The 19,894-nt window shown below is 46.0% G+C and overlaps 1 protein-coding gene across 1 annotated transcript in view; it reads left to right on the forward strand.

The window, feature by feature from the left end:
- Positions 1-17,159, forward strand: part of TRAPPC12 (trafficking protein particle complex subunit 12) — a 78,471-nt gene extending 61,312 nt beyond the window's left edge. Inside the window, 4 exon segments of the mRNA XM_083178488.1 lie at positions 5,900-5,998; positions 12,251-12,360; positions 13,697-13,784; positions 16,790-17,159. Coding sequence (XP_083034614.1) covers positions 5,900-5,998; positions 12,251-12,360; positions 13,697-13,784; positions 16,790-17,032 — 540 coding nt within the window. The 3' untranslated portion in view covers positions 17,033-17,159.
- The last annotated feature ends 2,735 nt before the right edge of the window (positions 17,160-19,894 follow it).

The raw sequence follows: 19,894 nt of genomic DNA on the forward strand, positions 1-19,894 counted from the left end.
AGGCTGGGTTTGCGAAATGACAGTTAGCTGCTGATTGGTTAGTTGTTTATCGCTCTCCACGTCATCACTTTTTGAAGCTTGATACATCTGGTTCTGTTGTGGTTCATCTGCAACTTTGTACATGTTTGGAACTACCTCCTGTGCAGATAAAGGGCCTCTTAGGGCAGCTAGGCCGTGTCAGGCATCATGCTCCATGTGGTGTATAGATGCTAAGGGGTAAATTTACTAAGATGGGAGTTCTACTGAAAATGGGAGGTTGCCGTAGCAACCTATCCGGTTCTGCTTATTTTTTTAGCAACTTATAGATGGTTATAGAATCTGGTTGGTTGCTATGGGTAACCTCCCATCTTCAATAGAATTCCCATCTTAGTAAATTTAAACTTAAGTGCATTGATGACACATCTGTATTTTAGGGTTACCTTAAAAACTAATCTTCGTACGCTGATGCAAAATGGCAAAAAACTAGAAAAGACTCTACACATTTTAGGTTGGGGGGGGGGGGGGGTTGGTCACCATGCTTTGCAGAACAGTGTGCGGTAAATGAGAGTAGTAACTGGCCCCTCCTGTAGTGTGTGAAACAGCGTGTGTGTTTTTGAAATACTTTCTAGTGGTCAATTAGCAAATATGGCAATTGGGGGTGCGGTTTATATCAACCAATTAGGTTTTAGCTTTTATTTAACTAGTACATTGATTCCACAAGACCTGCCCATACACTACTATTTTTGTTCCCAGAAATTTCCAGGTTTTCAATCCAACCAGGCAAATTGGAAAGATAATCTTCTAGTGTGTATGGGCCTTTAGTCAGGGGCTTCTGTAGAGTTAAGTGAAAGCTTTTTTTTTTTTTTTTTATTGTGCAGAATAAGCACTAATGGTGGCCATCAGCAGCCTTCTCTCATTGGCTGATGGCGTCTTAATGCACATGGATTGGTTCCTGTTATCAGTGTGGCTGCTGTGCTGTGTTAGCATGACTTAATTGATATTTGCATTTGGTGCGTAAAAACATGTTCCAATATGTGTTTTTAAAAAGGTTAAGCCAATAGGGGCCGGATGTAACGATGACCGAGTCCCCAGATGAAAAAAGCGGTAATCATTTACATGGCATGGTTTTGCCTTGTAAATGATTGCCTCTTTTAAAAAGAAAGTCCGAGTTCAGCCAGGAACCTGCGTCTCTGCAACTCGCGCGTCATTACATCGGTCCTAGATGTTTGTAAAGTATTTAATTGAACTTTGTATTTTTTGCTGGGTTTCTTTTTTGTTTGTTTCATCTGCTTTGCATATATTAAAGTACAGCCTGTTTATTAAGAATATTGCCCAGACAGAGAGAGCCTCATTATGTTATATAGTATCCGATTTGCGTACTCTATATTTATCATTTACTAAGAACAATGTCAAACGACATAGTGTTCCTTCTAGGAACTAGGGCGGGCAGGGCGGGAGGGGGTCGGACCGGGCCCGCCGACGTCACTGTTTTGGGCGCGCTTGGGCCGCCAACGTCACAAAAGAGGCGTGCCCGGGCCGCGCGGCGACGAAAAGGGGCGGGCCCGGTCGGCGGCGTCATGCAAAGGGGCGAGCCGGCCGGCGGCGTCACGCAAAGGGGCGGGACCGGCCGGCGATGTCACGCACAGGGGGCTCATCCTGGCCACCCGGACGGCTGTACACTGCCGGGGAAGTGCCGGGCATCGCTAAGTACAGAAACGCCGGGCTTCCCCGGTCACAACAGAGGGGACAATGCAGGCTGTTTTAGCGGGGCGCATTTTGCACTTTAAAAATCGGGCAGGGCGCAGCGCCCCGCTAAAACAGCCTAGCGGGAACACTACGACCGTTCCTGTAATGGCCCAGGTGCACATACTGCTCTTGTCTCCTGGAGTGAGCACATGTCATTTAGCCCTACATCAGCCACTCAGCTGACCATACATCAGGGCAACCTGCATACGACCAGGTCGTATGCACGTCGTGGAGCGGTCGAACAAGCGATCGTATGTGCTTTAAAAGCCACATACAATCTGCTTCTGCGGCAAAGAGATCCGACTGATGAGACGTGCAGGAAATCTCATCCTCTGGACCCGCGGGACTGCACACAATCCAGCGCACGACCAGTCGACATTGGACGCTTGGCTCCAATGTCATTCTGGTGTATGGGGGCCTTAAATGTTGGTAGAGAAATTGTAGCATGGCACTCAGGGATGCAGGACACTGTGATGTGTTGGCTTTTTTGGTATGCGGTTACAATGCCGGCCATTGGGATACCGACAGTCAAAATACCGGGGCCAGAATCCCCCCCACCCCACCTGAAGTAGTAACGTGATTTGTCCTTCTGTAGCAGGAATGAGTGATGTCAGATAGTCAGGGACACATCCAGTGGCGTAACTATAAATTTTGCTCCCCCCTGCCAAAAAGTGTGTTGCGCGCGCATTTTTCCCCAGCGTGTGATGTGATGACATCACACGCATAAACTGAGAAACTGAAGCAGGATAGAGGAAGAGAGACCAGCAGACCCTGCCGGCGCCCACGCAGACCCTGCTGCTGCTTGCTCCCCCAAGCGGCTGCTGGGGCTGCCTTACAGTACTTATGCCACTGGACACATTACCGAGTCCTGCACCAATAATAATTGTGCTTACTGCACACTGATTCGGTTTGTTGCTGGGTGAAGGGCAGAATTTGGGCCTCGCAGTTATCAGGATTAAAGTTTTTTTTATGGCTCCTTAAAGCTTGGTGGTTCCTGGCTCTGGCTCTCCTGCAGTGCACAAGGGCAGCCCTGTATTTCTGCACAAGATAGAAGGTGTATCCCTGCTCCCAGCTCCCACCATGCTCTGCTCCCCTCCTCTGTTTGTTTTATTAGACTGGGTGCTGACAAAAGCAAGTGTTGGAAGTGTTTTCTGTTTTAGTGTAATGTTTCTCAGGTAATTGCTATAGTTCATTACACTTGGTGTTTTTCTTGCTTTTTTTTTCTGTTTCCAAAGCTAATGTAGCACAAACACAACCTGGTACAGTGCGATAGTCAAGGTGTGTTTAGTTGAAAGTGTTTGCTAACAATTGTATGCCTCTGATTATCTTGCTTTTGTTTATCAGAGCAAATAGGAGTCCGAAATCCTCTACCGCTAAATATTTACTGTCTGCCGCCATCTAGGGGCCGTTTGTTGTATTTCAGTTTTGCAGAACGGATTCCTTCACTGCATGTCCACATTTGTGCAGTTGTTAATCATTTGCAGTAAAATTAAATATATTCCATTTAACAAGTGCTTGACTGCACCACAGTCGTTTAAGGCCTGTAACTATTTATGTGCTGTTTTCCCTGTAGATGTTTCATTAGCCTCCTGCAAACGAATAGATCACTGCAATGGCCCGTTACAGGCAAAAGGACTGCGCCACTTGCAGATGGTACAAAATGCAGCTGCCAGCACTTAACACATAACACCCTTTCTCTACTCCCTTCACTGGCTGCCTGTAAGATGGAGAATCTAGTTCACGATTGGTTCAAGATTTTCAAAGCCTGACTCGGGCCCAGTGTACTTGAAGCAGCTTCTAATCCTTTACTTCGCTGCTCATTTACGGCAATCTGTAGATGAAGGACTAGTAGGGGTACTTTGGATCTGCCTTAATTCATTTGGGGATCAAGCTTTTAGCCTTGCCCCTCAGACACTAATGGTAGTATATAATACCGCCAGCGAGGGGGTTTATACAGCGAGGATGGCTGGTAACCAGCCATCCTCCCCGTCAAACCCCCTCACCGGCCGCTCACGGTGTTCAATGTTCTGGGAAAATCCTCACCCTCAGAGGACGGAAAGGATTCCAATAAACGGCGAGGTTCACCACAAATGCAGAGCCCGTTGCAATTTGTGGCGAGCCCCACCGTTTTGATGGCCGCACTCACCGTTTCCACCTCGCTGAGAAGAACCAGTGAGGTGGAAACGGCGAGTGAATGGGGGCAGTTGAATACCGACGGTGAGTTATTGGCACTGCTCGCCATCATAGGTCCCTTTAAGGGCATTGGATATACCCCTAAATGTGCACATACATTATGCAATATTTTTAAATGATCTGCATGTTAACGATATTATTAACAATATTATTGTGCATGTCGACTAGTGTGTACGCATTACATCGTTAACGATGCACACTACCGCAGGTCGTTAATGAACTCCTCTGTTTGAACATACAGTCAAATTTGGACTGTATCATCAACTACATCTTCAGCATGGGACGCCGGGTGAGGTCACTGAACGATATCGCTAATGATATTGTTCAGCGTGTCAGCTCTAAATCAATCGTTCGGGAGGATGGAACTCTATTCACCCCACTTTTTTATGGCTGACCATTCACACCTCACTGCAAGTACTATAAATTAATTGGTTTGGAGTTTTTTATGGGAGTGCTAAGTCTGCGAGGCTTTTTTTTTTTTTTGTGAAAAAACTCACGAGTCACAACTTTCACCTTAATTTAACTGATTTACAATATATTAGAGCTCTTAAATATATGCATTTCTATACAATCTGATCTATTTTAACAGCCTAGTTTAATATACGAGCATACGCCACCTAATTTATTTATTTTAAATTTTTACATACATACAGTGTATATATATATATATGCTGCGTGAGCCGGCACTCCCAGGTGGATGATGCAGTCGATACTGACCCGGTGCCTTCCAGCACGGACTGGCTGGTCCTTGTATAGGGTCAATGAATCAGGCGGCACTCACGGATTTGCAAAATAAGAATAAATAAGTTTGTTCACGTTTTGCAAATCCGTGAGTGCCGCCTGATTCATTGACTATATATATATATATATATATATATATATATATATATATATATATATATATATATATATATATATTTATCTTTATAATGTACTTTGTAACAGTAACACATGAACACGGTCTAACAAAGATTTTACATTTGAGGAGTGCCCCGCTGAAGGAGATTACATCAGTTATATTTTTGTAGAGAGTGTACTTATTCCTGTAGGGTAGGTAGAATGGATCGCTAAGGTACAGTAGTTTTGGTACCATGGACAGTAACAGAGGCCCTTCTAACTGGGGAGAGGTTGAACCAGGGGGCTCTTTTTTAAATGTTAAGGATGAAACTTGTTGCACATGGAATTAGGACACTGGTCCATTCCAGGAGTGACCCGGCATTTGCAGTCTGTAAGATCCATGTCCGACGCAGCTTATTGCCGGGTTGCTGATGTCACACGGTGACGGGGCGGAGTGTCAGCGCTTCGTTGGGGTGTGGCGAAGGAGTCAGCACTGAGGTGGTGCTTTCACACTATACCTCGACCCGAGTTGGTGACGTAACGACCCGGGAAGAGAATGCTGTCTGAAAGGGGTATAAATCTGAATCTGTGTACGATGTGCTAAGATGAAGCCTCTGCGGCTCTTTTTCACGCCAATGTATGCCGTCCCACGAACCAGTTTTCCCGCATCAGATTGCGAATAAGATATACATTCGCGTGAAGACGGTTCTCAGCCCAAGTGCAGTCCCACAAGGCCTGGCCGCTGCCTGGCACCGGATGGCGTACTGAGGCTAGGTGTATGAGGACAGATCTGTTGAACACATACTGTGTGTGGACATCCTGGGTGAACTAGGGAAGGTTTAAAAGGTGTGGGGTTCTTTTCGGTTTTTGTGAGAGAGCCCCATTGCTTTTCAACATTTTCATTTAAAGAACAAAAATAACACAATATAGTTTTCTTACAGTAATTATCTCCCATTTCACCAGTAATTTAGTGTTTTTCCAATATAATTGTGGTATAATATGCAGCATATAGGCTATGGAATTCCAGGTAGGTTATTAAACAGTCCCCTGTGCAGCTGCGGCCCAGAGGCTTATTATGAGCGATGTGTGTTTTTGGTACCTGAAAGTAACTATCCTAATGCTCGCCTTGCTTCTCTCCCTCCAGGACTATGTTCTCGCTGTAGACGCCTATCACACGGTAACAAAGTATTATCCAGAGCAAGAACCACAGTTGCTTAGCGGCATCGGGAGGATTTTTCTTCAGGTAATTGCCGACAAGCGAACTAATACATTTCCTTCCATCTAGTTATGTGGTCATTAGATCAGATGAAATATTGGGAAAGAAGAAGCCACAGGGGACCTTATTTGTTCCAGTGTTCATCCTGTAAATTGGGCATTAGAATTATTAGCTAATGATTAGTAGGTCCAGGAGCGTGTCTGAATGATGTGTTGATGCCGGAGTCTTTGTAGGTACAGAGCACAGGGGGGGAAGCGAGAACTCCCACCGGTGAATGAGATTTTTTATTTTTTTTTTATGCTCCAATCTTACAGGAAATGTAAGCCCTGGGCTTATGGAACTCTGCTCTAATCCCCTTGTCAGAGTTGTTCTAGTTTTTTACACTGGTTGGCATATCAGTCCTGACAGGTGTCCAGAATATACTTCTTATTGTGTGAATGCAATAGGCCTTCAGCTGACTGTGACCTTCTTGGCTGCATTGGGCCATGCAAGGCCACCGTCTTCATCCCACGGGTCCGGACTCCCTTAGCATCAGTTGTATGTGCAGTATGGACGGCTGCTGTAGTATGGAGTGCTTCATCACAGGCCATCATTTTACAGTTCTTACCATGTGATTATCCAAATGTATACAACCGTTCTCCCAGACTGGTCGGGATGTGGTATAGGGTTCCGACAGTCGGGATCCCGACAGTCATTAGCCCGATGTCAGGATCCCGTCTGGCCAGACGCAGACATCATGGCGAGCGCAACAAATCCCCTTGCGGGCACGGCGGCTCGCTGCTCTCGCCACCTATTCTATTCTCCTTCTGTGGGGGTTGTGGACCCCCACGAGGGAGAATAGCCGGTGGCCGTCGGGAACCCGTCTGTCTGTTTTAACAGTCGGGACCCCATCTGGCACCCACTGGACGACAATATGCAGCCCTTGCTATTGCACCCATCATTTTGGTGTATTGCCTGGTGCATCCATTGATAGTATTGCTGTCTGACTTCCATCCTTCGCCACCAATGATTAGATCCTGACATTTAGATGTTTTATACTTTGAGCATCTTTCTTCATCTCCCTTTCATATAGATATGTTTTTTTTTTATATATATATATATATATATATATATATATATATATATATATATATATATATATATATATATATATAGTAGGAGATTTGTTCGGCACTCCGGACGATAGGGAATACACTGCGGTGCCTTCCTCCGCAATTGATTTAGAAGGAGACCAGGGGCTTGTGGTGGGGCTCCCCGAAATAAGGCGGCACTCGTGGAATTTGATTTCAAGATATCAATGTATTGAAGGTGACAAAATTACGTCATTCGTCAACGTTTCAAGGTCACGCAGGACCTTTTCATCAGGACGTGCAAGGGTGCATAAAGTGCTGTGCACTAATACATTGGTATCTTGAAATCAAATTCCACGAGTGCCGCCTTATTTCGGGGAGCCCCACCACAAGCCCCTGGTCTCCATATATATATGTATGTATGTATGTATGTATGTATGTATATGTATGTATGTACATTGTAACATGTTGACGTTCTGAGAATATTGACAGTTGGCATATCAGCATGGTCAGAATGATGTTTTGGTCTAGGCTGCGGTTGGAAGGGGCGGGTTAGGGTTATTACTATAGGTAGGGATCAGACTTAGCGAATTAGCAGAATACAAGAGCATCAGAGGTCTGAAGTGAGGTGCAAATGACCACTAGGACCCTGAAGACATTGCTGGACATGTCACCACTGTCTGCAGGATGAATGCCGCCACGGTCAATGTTGACTTTACCATGTCATCATTCCTTTCACAACCCTACTTGTTTGCAGCACGCTTAAAAGCCTTTTACATGGATAGAGGAACAGTGCACTGATAACAGCTACAGGTCTCCCAGGTGTAATGTAGGCTTAATGCAACATGTCTGTATAGAAAATGGTAAAATTGTACCATCTGTCGTGTTTAGGTATACATTACACACAAATGTGATTGTGGTACTCATTACATCTTCTATAACAAAAGGCCACACCCGCTCCTCACATTTATTGTGGAATTCAAGTGTTGTGCATGCTGACGGACACTAGATGGTGTCCTGCAGTATGCATCTCACCATTCCTACAGGAATGGTGAAATGCAGTGTGGGGAAATTGGATGAGGGATGTGAGATTATGAACGGTGAGATGCAGCCTAGGAAAGTTGTGTGATGGATGTGAGGTTAGGAATGGTGAGATGCAGCCTGGGGAAGTTGTGTGATGAATGTGAGGCTAGGAATGGTGAGATGTAGGCTGGGGAAGTTGGATGTGAGATTATGAACGGTGAGATGCAGCCTAGGAAAGTTGTGTGATGGATGTGAGGCTAGGAAGGGTGAGATGCAGCGTAGGGAAGATGGATGAGGGATGTGAGGTTAGGAATGGTGAGATGCAGCCTGGGGAATTTAGATGAGGGATGTGAGGTTAGGAATGGTGAAATGCAGTGTGGGGAAGTTGGATGAGGGATGTGAGGTTAGGAATGGTGAGATGCGGCCTGAGGAAGTTGGATGAGGGATGTGAGGTTAGGAATGGTGAGATGCAGCGTGGGGAAGTTGGATGAGGGATGTGAGGTAAGGAATGGTGCGATGCAGCGTGGGGAAGTTGGATGAGGGACGTGTGGTTAGGAATGGTGAGATGCAGCCTGGGGAAGTTGTATGAGGGATGTGAGGTTAGGAATGGTAAGTTGCAGCGTGGGGAAGTTGGATGAGGGATGTGAGGTTAGGAATGGTGAGATGCAGCGTGGGGAAGTTGGATGAGGGATGTGAGGTTAGGAATGGTGAGGTGCAGCGTGGGGAAGTTGGATGAGGGATGTGAGGTTAGGAATGGTGAGGTGCAGCGTGGGGAAGTTGGATGAGGGATGTCAGGCTAGGAATGGTGAGATGCAGCCTGGGGAAGTTGGATGACTGATGTGAGGTTAGGAATGGTGCGATGCGGCCTGGGGGAGTTGGATGAGGGATGTGAGGTTAGGAATGGTAATATGCAGGCTGGGGAAATTGGATGACGGATGTGAGATGCAGCCTGGGGAAGTTGGATGAGGGATGTGAGGTAAGGAATGGGGAGATGCAGCGTGGGGAAGTTGGATGAGGGATGTGAGGTAAGGAATGGGGAGATGCAGCGTGGGGAAGTTGGATGACGGATGTGAGATGCAGCATGGGGAAGTTGGATGAAGCATGTACGGTAAGGAATGGGGAGATGCAGCGTAGGGAAATTGGATGACGGATGTGAGATGCAGCGTGGGGAAGTTGGATGACGGATTTGAGATGCAGTGTAGGGAAGTTGGATGAAGCATGTGAGGTTAGGAATGGGGAGATGCAGCTTGGGGAAATTGGATGATGGATGTGAGATGCAGCGTAGTGAAGTTGGATGAAGCATGTGAGGTTAGGAATGGGGAGATGCAGCGTGGGGAAGTTGGATGAGGGATGTAAGATATGGTCAGGTTTTGTTAGAGGATGCATCAGGACAGAAATCTCACAATCTAGTCATGCAATAGACACCTCTATCATTCTGTCACACTGCTATAACTCCCAGGCATTCAGCGGCATCCGTCTGCATCTGATTACATGGACAGATCCAGACAGTTATATTTTCTCATAGCAGATATTTATCCCCCATCCTTACATCCCTGAGTTCTGTGGTCTGATGATATGCTCTGATTCCAGACCAGCTGCATGTTTACAAGAAGATATGAGGTACAGTAACAGAGGAATGCTTACTCCACTCTAGTCTGTAGTCTCCTGTGACTTTAGCAGGGGTCACTTTATGTCTCACTTTAAGTGAGACGGTCAGCACACTGGAGGCAGACATTTATATTTGTAATGCAGTTTATGAATTCATTAGGTGAGGTAACATTCTCCAGGAACTGAGGACTTGGCCGTTACTATGGCTGCTTAAGGTGTGACTGACCATGCAGAAGTGTTCAATCTTGCTTTCTGCAGTGTACAGATCGTAATGGGTTCCTGTGGAGAAATAAAGCTTGTGGGGGGCCGGGGTTCTTTACAAATATACACACACTCTGAGCCCCTCAGTGTTAAAGCTTAAGGTGCCCACAGACGCATCAATCCCGGCGTGCGTTCTGTGCTTAACTAGCACACATAGCATCGCATCGTATGCCTTGTGCATGCGATGCGATGCTATGCGATAAAAAGCTAGTACAAAAAGTATGTGCAGCACATACTTTTTGTACTGTGCGATGAGGTGCCGCGGGAGCGCGCACCCCATCGCATAGCATCGCACCGCTGGGATTGGTGCGTGTGTGGGCACCATTAGTGATAAACTCAGTGCTGGATTTTAGAAGTCCGAGGTCACTGTTTGTTTATCTATTGGAATGCCACAATTTAAATTTACGTGACCGTCTTACTGGGAATGAGTAGACTAGTTTGTCTGCTGAAGGTCACAATTTGTTTTGCATATATATCAGAAAAATAACCCTCCATTTTGGGCATAATTCAGTGAGAGGAAGTTGTTGCTGTTGGAAAGATGGAGCCATTTTGCATTGCTAGTGTTACACTGTAATGATTAAAAAAACTGAGCAAACAATCAAAAAAGTTAACTCCGGAACCATACTGCACTGCAGGTGGGGCAGATGTAATATGTACAGAGAGATTTAGATGTGTGGGGAGACTTTCCAAACTCAAAGAGCATGTGATGGATTTGCATCCACTGCATTCAGCTTGGTGCAAAGTAGCTTTTTTTTTTTCTTTCTGAATCCGCTCGTTACTTGCTTTGTCCTGTCGTCCTTGATGTTCGCTTCAGCGTTGCCTCTGATCCTTTGCCCTGATTTCATGGCTCTCACAAAGCAAGTGGAACAAGAACTTTGCGGACTACTTATTACCTCATTAATCCTGGATGTTCTGCGGGAACCACCCTGCTGTTTTCTAATTCAGACTATAATGATTGAAAGTGACAGCAGTTTTAGAGATGTATTATGTAATTTGGCAAGCTAGCAAAGGAGGCTTCCCAAATCCATTTAACCCTTTTCTCTTGGCTGTCCCTACACATGTTAAAGACCACTGAGCTCATGTAAAGTCCTACAGTCTGGTGCTAGTTAAAAAAAAAAAATTATTCTAATGAAGGGAAATCGCTGCACCTTTTCTGGGTGCGGTATGGCGGGACTCCGATGGTCAGTATACCGACATCTATATCCCTCCTCCAACAGAGGAGCAAGCGCAAATTAGCCCCTTGCAGGCTCGCTATGCTCGCCACCCTTCAGGATCAGTGGCTTGCTGCCCTCGACACAGGTTGTTTTCTCCCTCCTATGGAGAATAGTCCCGGTCAGTCGGGATCCCGATTGTTGGGATTCCAATGTCTGTTTACCGAATTGTCGGGATCCCGACTTTCATGGCCGTCATCCGGCACCCCCGCCTTTCTATCCTATTTCTAACTTGAGGCCTGAATTCTCTTTATACGCTCTGCCATAGTCCTCTGCCATCTCATTACTTTCCTACACATATGTTGTTTATAGTATTTTCATTAACAAAAAGTGAAATCATTAAACTGGTATTCCACCATTGGAAAGTGTACATCCTACTGTACATCAAACAATTTAAAATAATTTGGACCTGTGCAGTCCAAAATCCATGATCGCTTTATAAATCCAAGTTCCGAAATGACAAAATACCAATGCCACGCGGAACCCCCCAAGTGATTCTGAACTGGGACTTGATTCAACTTAGTGCCCCTGAGTATGGGTGTGCAGGGAGGGTGTTACTTTAACTGGAAGAGATGCCTTTAGCATCTCAGCTGTGGTGATGTCAGCGCTAACAATACCGGCCTCAGAATCCCGATTGCCGTGATGGACCATTAGGTCTACAAGATGTTGGTCGACACCATTAGGTAATAAAGTGCATTCTATAAAATTCTGGGTAATGGCAGTTGATTGGTTGCTATTGGTAATTTCTCCACTGGTCCACTTCTCTACTCTCCTCACTGCTATACACCTCTTCCCCTGAGTGTCTTATTTGTCTCAGCACTCTTTGTAGCCAGATTATTGATGGCCAGATAGGCCGTAGCCTTTGGTAGTGCTTCCACGGAACTTGGGGGTGTGTGAAATAACCCACTGTCTTTATGTGATGATACACCGCTCTTTCTATTATTCTTTGCTTTGTGATGGTGGTATGAATGATGTGATGCCATCTGTATGTAATAACACTGAAATCCATGGAAAATAAATCTCGGCAGCCAAGAGAAATGCTTTCCTATAAAGAGGTGTCACACAGGTTCTTCCCATTACATTTCTTCTCTTGCCTTGATTTACAGATTGGAGACATCAAAACCGCTGAAAAGTATTTTCAGGATGCAGAGAACGTAATACAGAACATGGTTAATAAGGAAGAACCACAGAAAAAAATAATTGTTTTAATGAACAGGTAGGCACGTGGTATAAGTGGACATATATGGACATTAGTTGGATGTGAAACCTCCTTAAGCAAACTGCTGCCACCGAGTAACCAGATGGGCTTCATTCAGGATATGCAGCAGGTCGCCCAGTGTCGCGCTAGTAGTTGTTGCTACTCCTGTACACTCCAGTAGGTAGACTGTTGTTGGTGGGCATAGTGATAAAGTGCAGGTGGGCAAGAGTGTGGACAGTGTGGCTGGAAAGTCAGGAAAGCTAAGAGGATCAAGATTTACTTAAGGATATATTGCTCAGAACTGAATTAGGTAGAACTATCCTTTAAACATAGTAAACAAATATTTATATTATATTTATACAGAAATGCTACATGTTATGTAATTAAATAATGCAATTATTTGCATTCTCACCCAAAGCCAAAACAACCCCCTCACCCCTTTATGGCTCAAGAGCAGACCTGATTTACTTCGTCACATCCATATCCTGTATTTCATAGCTGTCTGTGTGGTCTTGCATGCTGTAGATACAAATTAATGTACATCCGGTAGACTTACCCACCATGTTCTCTCTGTTCTGGTGCAGCTAGAGATGCAGCTATTGCCATTCCAAACTATTTGAATTTTGACCTGTGCTCGAGCCCCACCCCTGGAGCCACCACTGGATCTGTGTTCTTACATGGTGCATATATTGGCTTGGTATATTGTCACTAGGATAACCAAAGGAAGGTCGACATGGTCATTAGGTCGACTGTCAAAAGATCAACATGGGTTTTTCACGTTAGTTTTGAGCCGACAGGTGGTATTTCATGCCCTAGCATCCACTAGGTCATGGAGGAAAAGTAGAATAGTGTACTGAGCTTTGCGAGGCACAGTGCCCGAAGCATGGTGAGAGCAATGGTGTCCACATTCGGGACAAAACCTGTGAAACCCAAGTCGACCTAATGCTTGTGTCGACCTAATGACCTTGTCGACCTTTTGAAGGTGTCGACTTAAGGCCTGTCCACCTTCAGTGGTTGGCCTAATGATTGTCAACCTTCCTTTGGTGGGTCAAATGATCCCAACCCATTGGCGTTTAATTGCGATAAAGGCATATGACATAGATATAAGTGTATCAACTAATAAAGGACAGATGTATCCACCTTCAATAAGCGATAAAATGGAGAGTGATAAACCACCAGCCAATCAGCTCCTACCTGTCATGTTACAGGCTATGTTTGAAGAATGACAGGTAGGAGCTGATTGGCTGGTGGTTTATCACTCTCCATTTGATCACTTTTTGAAGCTTGATACATCTGGCCCTTACTCATTGAGTAATTCTGTAGAAATGAAACATAAACCTGTTTTTCCTCTCAGGGCTTTTCTTCATCTCGGTCAGAACAACTTTTTAGAGGCTCACGGGTTTTTCGCAGAGGTTCTGAAGCTGGACCCCACGAACACAGTGGTAAGTTGGGTGCCGTTCCTGGTTCCATATGTCATAAATTACTAAAGGGCACCCACTGCTAGATATGAGGTATGGGGTACAGATTAGATGTAGTGGCATAGCTCCCCCTATATACGATCAGCCAGGTAACAGGCCTTTCATGTCTTTGTGCTGCATTATTTTATGTATTCAAATGTAGCCGCCATTATACGTACAGTACAGTATGCTAGGAGTAGGTGCAGCATGTAAGTTATTGCACTTTGGTCTTGTTAATGACATTTGGAAGCTCCCTGAATTCTATACCAGCCACAACTGTGTGACGGAGCCTCTAGTACAGATTACAGGTGGATGCGGCCAATGTAGTGCATTTTGCATCTGATTGGTGCTTCCTCATTGGTCGTATCTGACCCGAGACGTCATGCTAATGCATTAGGAAGCGTCTTTAGTGAAACGGCTCCAACTGCCATCTACTTAGATCTGCTGAGTGTATCCGAAGACACATCTGTGCATGCCATCGGACACTTGCGCAACCCTAAGGCTGCTCAGAATGTCCAGCTGTCGTGGCCAGTGACGCTGTGGTCAGTAACTTGGCAAACCCCTAAAATGCTGGAGATACTCTTGTGTTTTAGACACTCATCCCTGTTACCCCCCCAATGGGCACAGCCTGTCAATTGGGCTACGGCTTACCCCACCCTGTGCCCTCCCTCCCCACGGCCGGCCCTGCATGTGTTTTTAGGCGACTCTCCCAGAAAACGATGGGATGCCGCCTACAAATTCTCCCCGGCTGTCAGTCACCTTGAGAACCGATGGCTTTGTTCACACAGGCGGCTCGTGCACTGCAGACCATGCGCATGCACGGTGGTTTGGGAATCACTCTGCCTGAAAATTCACAGGTGAGAGAATTGGGCAGTATATAGCCACCTTTGCTGACTGATTTATTATAACTGGTCTCCGTGGTCGGCATTAATTGAACCATTTCTTATCCTGGCTGACATGTAGTTTTTGTACCTGTGCAGACCCTTCTCCCAGCATAACTAGATACGTAGGCCCTGCATATGGTTTGGGAATGTCCTATGATGCCACACCGCCTGCCTTGGGCACTAGCCAATGATGTACAGGCTCTGGCACAATGTGTCTGCTACTTTTAAAGCAGCAATAACTTAAAAGGTAAAAACATCCTGGTTTTAGCTTATATACTATTTTTGCTTTAAATCTAGAGGCCAAATTGACGAAATCACAGCGGTGTCTGTAACTCCCAGGATCCCACACCTGGGCCGCTGTCTTCCTCTCTCCCAGATTCTGCATTGTTCTGAAATCCACTACTAAGTACTGATGATTTACAGAACCGGTGTATACTGTAGCTGCTCATTTACTAATATTGTATGTAATCCATTGATTGGTTACTGTCAAATATAAAACTACCACCCCCAGTGGCATAGAATAGGTTCAAACCAGAATCTTACAGCTCTAAAAACCATCACAATTCCCTTCCAACAATCCACATACAGTATTGAATGATACTCGGGGCCTAATTCAGATTTCTATGTAAACCCCAACGGTTGTGGGGCTTCACAGGTGTAAAGCTGCCCTTACACGGTCCGTTTAACGGATCCGTTTGGGACTTAAACAGCACACATCGGATCGGATCGCATCCCTTGTGCATGCACTGCGATCCGATCCGATGTGTACCTAGTACAAAAAGTATGTGCAGCACATACTTTTTGTACCGTACTATGTGGTGCGCGGGAGCACGCATCGCATAGTACAGAACGGATGCCGGCGAACGGCTCCGTGTATGGGCAGCTTAAGACCTGGCCTGCGCAGGTGCACAAAGGGTCTTGCAGTATAATTTGCAGCCCATCAGCCGCAGCATGTTTGACATGCTGCAGCATTTGGGTGTCCGGATCCCATGGCCAGCCTGAGTAAGCTTCAGATCACGCAGGCTATAAACCAGGGGTGGCAAAACCAGTCCTCGAGATCTACCAACGGTCCACGTTTTCCAGGTTACCTAGCTGGTGCACAGCTGTAGTCATTACTAACTGTCACATTCCTCAGATCACCTAGCTGGTGCACAGCTGTAGTCATTACTAACTGTCACATTCCCCAGATCACCTAGCTGGTGCACAGCTGTAGTCATTACTAACTGTCACATTCCCCAGATCACCTAGCTGGTGCACAGCTGCAGTCATTACTAACTGTCACATTCCCCAGATCACCTAGCTGGTGCACAGCTGTAGTCATTACTAACTGTCACATTCCCCAGATCACCTAGCTGGTACACAGCTGTAGTCATTACTAACTGTCACATTCCCCAGATCACCTAGCTGGTGCACAGCTGTAGTCATTACTAACTGTCACATTCCCCAGATCACCTAGCTGGTGCACAGCTGTAGTCATTACCAACTGTCACATTTTAAAATATGCTGCATTCATTCCTACTATAGATGCACAGGTTGCCTGGAAAACATGCATCGTTGGTAGATCTCGAGGACAGGTTTGGCCACCCCTGCTATAAACGCTTTCTAAAACCACAGCGAATTGTGACCGATGGCCCAATAGTGATTCTCAAAGCAACACCTGAATCTTGCAAATGCATTCAGGAAGGTGTCGATCACCTACAGACGCCTCCTGCTCCATCTGAATTAATCACACGCATCCTTGCGGCTGCGCAACCCCTTACAATCCTGAATGTAGTACAGTATTTAGAACATTACTAATGTGCGGTAACACACAGCGCCACTGATAGACTGCAAGAGTCAGATACATTAGAGATGAATAAGTCTCTGCCCGTCGGCCTGATTCCATTGTTAATCGTCCCGGTCACACGCACCACACATCATGGACCTTATTACCGTTCCTTCCTCTGATCGCCTCCTGAATCTTCCTGCCTAATCGATGCTGATGAAGGATAGCGTTTCTGCACTGTGACAAGGGCCCCCGACGCTGTGCTGCAGTCAGCACATTGATGAGGGGCTATCGATCTCTGCTTTATTGTCTCGTCTCACCCACACACTGTTGTTTTCCAGGCAAATAACAACGCAGCCGTTTGCCTGCTCTATTTGGGCAAATTAAAGGAATCCCTGCGGCACCTGGAAGGATTGGTTCAGCAGGATCCCAAACACTATCTCCATGAGAGCGTTCTCTTCAATCTGACAACTATGTATGAGCTGGAGTCCTCGCGCAGTATGCAGAAGAAGCAGGCGCTGCTGGAGGCTGTAGCTGTCAAGGAAGGTGACAGTTTTAACACTCAGTGTCTGAAGCTGCTGTAATTCCGCTCCCGCTACGTCTCCTCGCGGCGGGAAGAGGCTGCACAAGCAAATCCCCGTGTATATATTTCAGCTTGAAAATGTAAATGATTATTCCCGGCTTAAATAAAATAATGTCATTGATCAGTGATCTACTCCTCTGTGCCCTGTGTGTCGGCAGAAGCCGTGTTTGCTTTATTCATCTACGTGCGGATTTAGGGGGTTATTCTGGTTGGTTCGCAGCAGAGCTGTGTTCGCATTGGGGGCCGATGTTTTGTTCTGCGCATTTCTGCGCCTGTGTATATGCAGGGTGCACGCACCCAGGACAGCGGGCGGGGGACGGAGAGAGGCGCGGGGCGGCGTGCGGCCCCATTAGGGAACTCCAAGCGTTTCATACTAATGAGGCCATGTATGCATCTGTGTGTAAGCCTGGTGTCTGCTGTCCACGATCATGAGAGGGGAAGCGGTCATCTATTAGAATGAACTTAGGTCTACAGTCATTAGGTCGACCCCACTAGGTCGACTGGCAGGAAGGTCGACCTGACTTAAGGTCGACATGACTTAAGGTCGAATTTGCATAAAGGTCGACATGAGGAAGGTCGACTGGTCATAAGGTCGACATGGGGTTTTTCACTGTTTTTTGAGCCGACATGTGCCGACAGGCGGTATTTCATGCCCTACCATCCACTAGGGCGTGGAGGAGGTTATTAAAGCTGTGGCAAGTGAAGCGAGCCACCGTGCCCGAAGCATTGCGAGCGAAGTGAGCGATGCGAGGTTCCAATTCTCATTGCCAACTGTGTCCATGTCGACTGTGTCGACATTTGGATGAAAAACATATGTCGACCTTATGACCAGTCGACCTTCCTCATGTCGACCTTTATGCAAATTCAACCTTAAGTCATGTCGACCTTGGCCCATGTCGACCTTAAATCAGGTCGACCTAATGGGGTCGACCTAATGACTGTAGACCTAAGTTCATTCTGACAGATGTACCGATTCCCATGAGAGGTGCAGAACATACGCCTCCAAACCAAGGGGGTTGTTCAGGGCCAAGCCGCACCCCTGGACGAAAAAAAAAATGTATACATTTTTTTGGGGGGCGGGGGGGGGTGTCGGGGTTGCGAACAGCCTAGTGAACAGGTCTGAATCAGGCCCCAATTGTGTTTCTGCCAGCATCAACAGCTGCGTCATCACACCTTTCACTGAACAAGACCGAGGTGGCCGCGCCCCATGTTTTGGGCCAGGTGCCTCGTAGGAAAAAGTGCAAAAGAAGTAAAAAACAAAACTCCTGTCTACCTTTTGCATATGTCGACCACGGGTATGAGTCATTAGGTCTACCAATATAGCCGATATAGATTAGGTCGACACATGAAATTGGATGACATGCCTAAGGTTGAAAGGTCGACACAAGCATTAGGTCAACAATGGCAAGGTCGACATGAGGTTTTAACTTTTTTTTGTCCGGATTGCCGACATGGACAGTAAGTATACCCCGTCCCCTGACATGGCTCGCTGCGCTCGGCACACTGTTATATTCTCCCACCACACCGTAGTGGATGGAAGGCCATGAAATCCCGCCTGTCGGCTCAAAAAAAGGTGACAAAATCACGTTGACCTTTTGACTGTCAACCTTGCCATTGTCGACCTAATGCATGTGTTGACCTTCCAACCATGTCGATCTCAGGCATGTTTCTTGTGTCGACCTAATAACCTTATCCGGCCGACCACTGCTGTGTTGACATTTTGACCATGTCATCCATATGCGGTCGACCTATTGACTGTTTACTGTCCGAAAACCTATACCACAGACAGTACTTGTTTTTATGGTATCCAGCCAATATGTCGACAAATGACAAAAGGTCAACATATACAAGTTCCATATGGTAAAATGTCGACATGCACTAGGTCCACATTGGCAAAAGTTCTACAAATGAAAAGGTCGACAGCAGTGGTCGACATGTGATTTTTGACATGCATTTTACAAACTTAATTCCTTTTGTTGGACTTTTCCATGCAATCCACGTGGACTACAATAGGGAAGGTAAAGTAAACCATGCTAGGGTTGCGCTACATCAGTAGGGTCAAACTCATGACCCTTCAGCTGTTTTGGAACTACACATCCCAGCATGCCCTGCCACAGATCTAGCAATCCGTTATATAAAATCTGTGGCAGGGCATGCTGGGTTGTGTAGTTCCACATCAGCTGGAGGTCCAAGAGTTTGACACCACTGCGCTACACTAATTTGGGGTCCAGGTTGACACAAAAAAAATGAAAAGCCCATGTCCACCTTTTTTTTGGGATACTGTCATTGGGTCAGTATGTTGGTCGACGAGCATTGCGTCGACAGGTCATTAGGTCGACAGTCAAAATGTCGACACGGGGTTTTTCACAGTTTTTTGAGCCAACATGTGCCGACAGGCGGTATTTCATGCCCTACCATCCACTAGGGCGCGATGGGAGAATAAAATAGTGCTGAGCACAGCGAGGCACCGTGCCCGAAGCATCGCGAGCAATGTAAGGGGATGCGGTGCACTTGAAACAGGTGTCCATGTCAACTGTGTTGACATTTGGGTAAAAAAACTGTGAAAACCCCATGTCGACCTTTTGACTGTCGACCTAATGCTTTTGTCGACCTATTGACCTGTCGACCTAGAACCATCTGAAAAAATGGGGGGGTACGTATCTAAGAGCGCTGTCTTTAACTGCTGCTCTAGAGGGAATTGTGGGAGCCCTCTGAAAAAGCAAAATGGACAAGAAAAGGTTTTGAGCAGCGCTGGGTTTCACTGAAAGAATCACAACTATAAAATTGAACAATTTATTATATAAACACATACATGCATAATAAAATATAATGAAAAGATAAAATAAATGAAAATATTTGGATA

Source organism: Crinia signifera, chromosome 3, assembly GCF_055691185.1.
Source record: "Crinia signifera chromosome 3, ASM5569118v1, whole genome shotgun sequence".
Classification (NCBI taxonomy): Eukaryota; Metazoa; Chordata; class Amphibia; order Anura; family Myobatrachidae; genus Crinia; species Crinia signifera.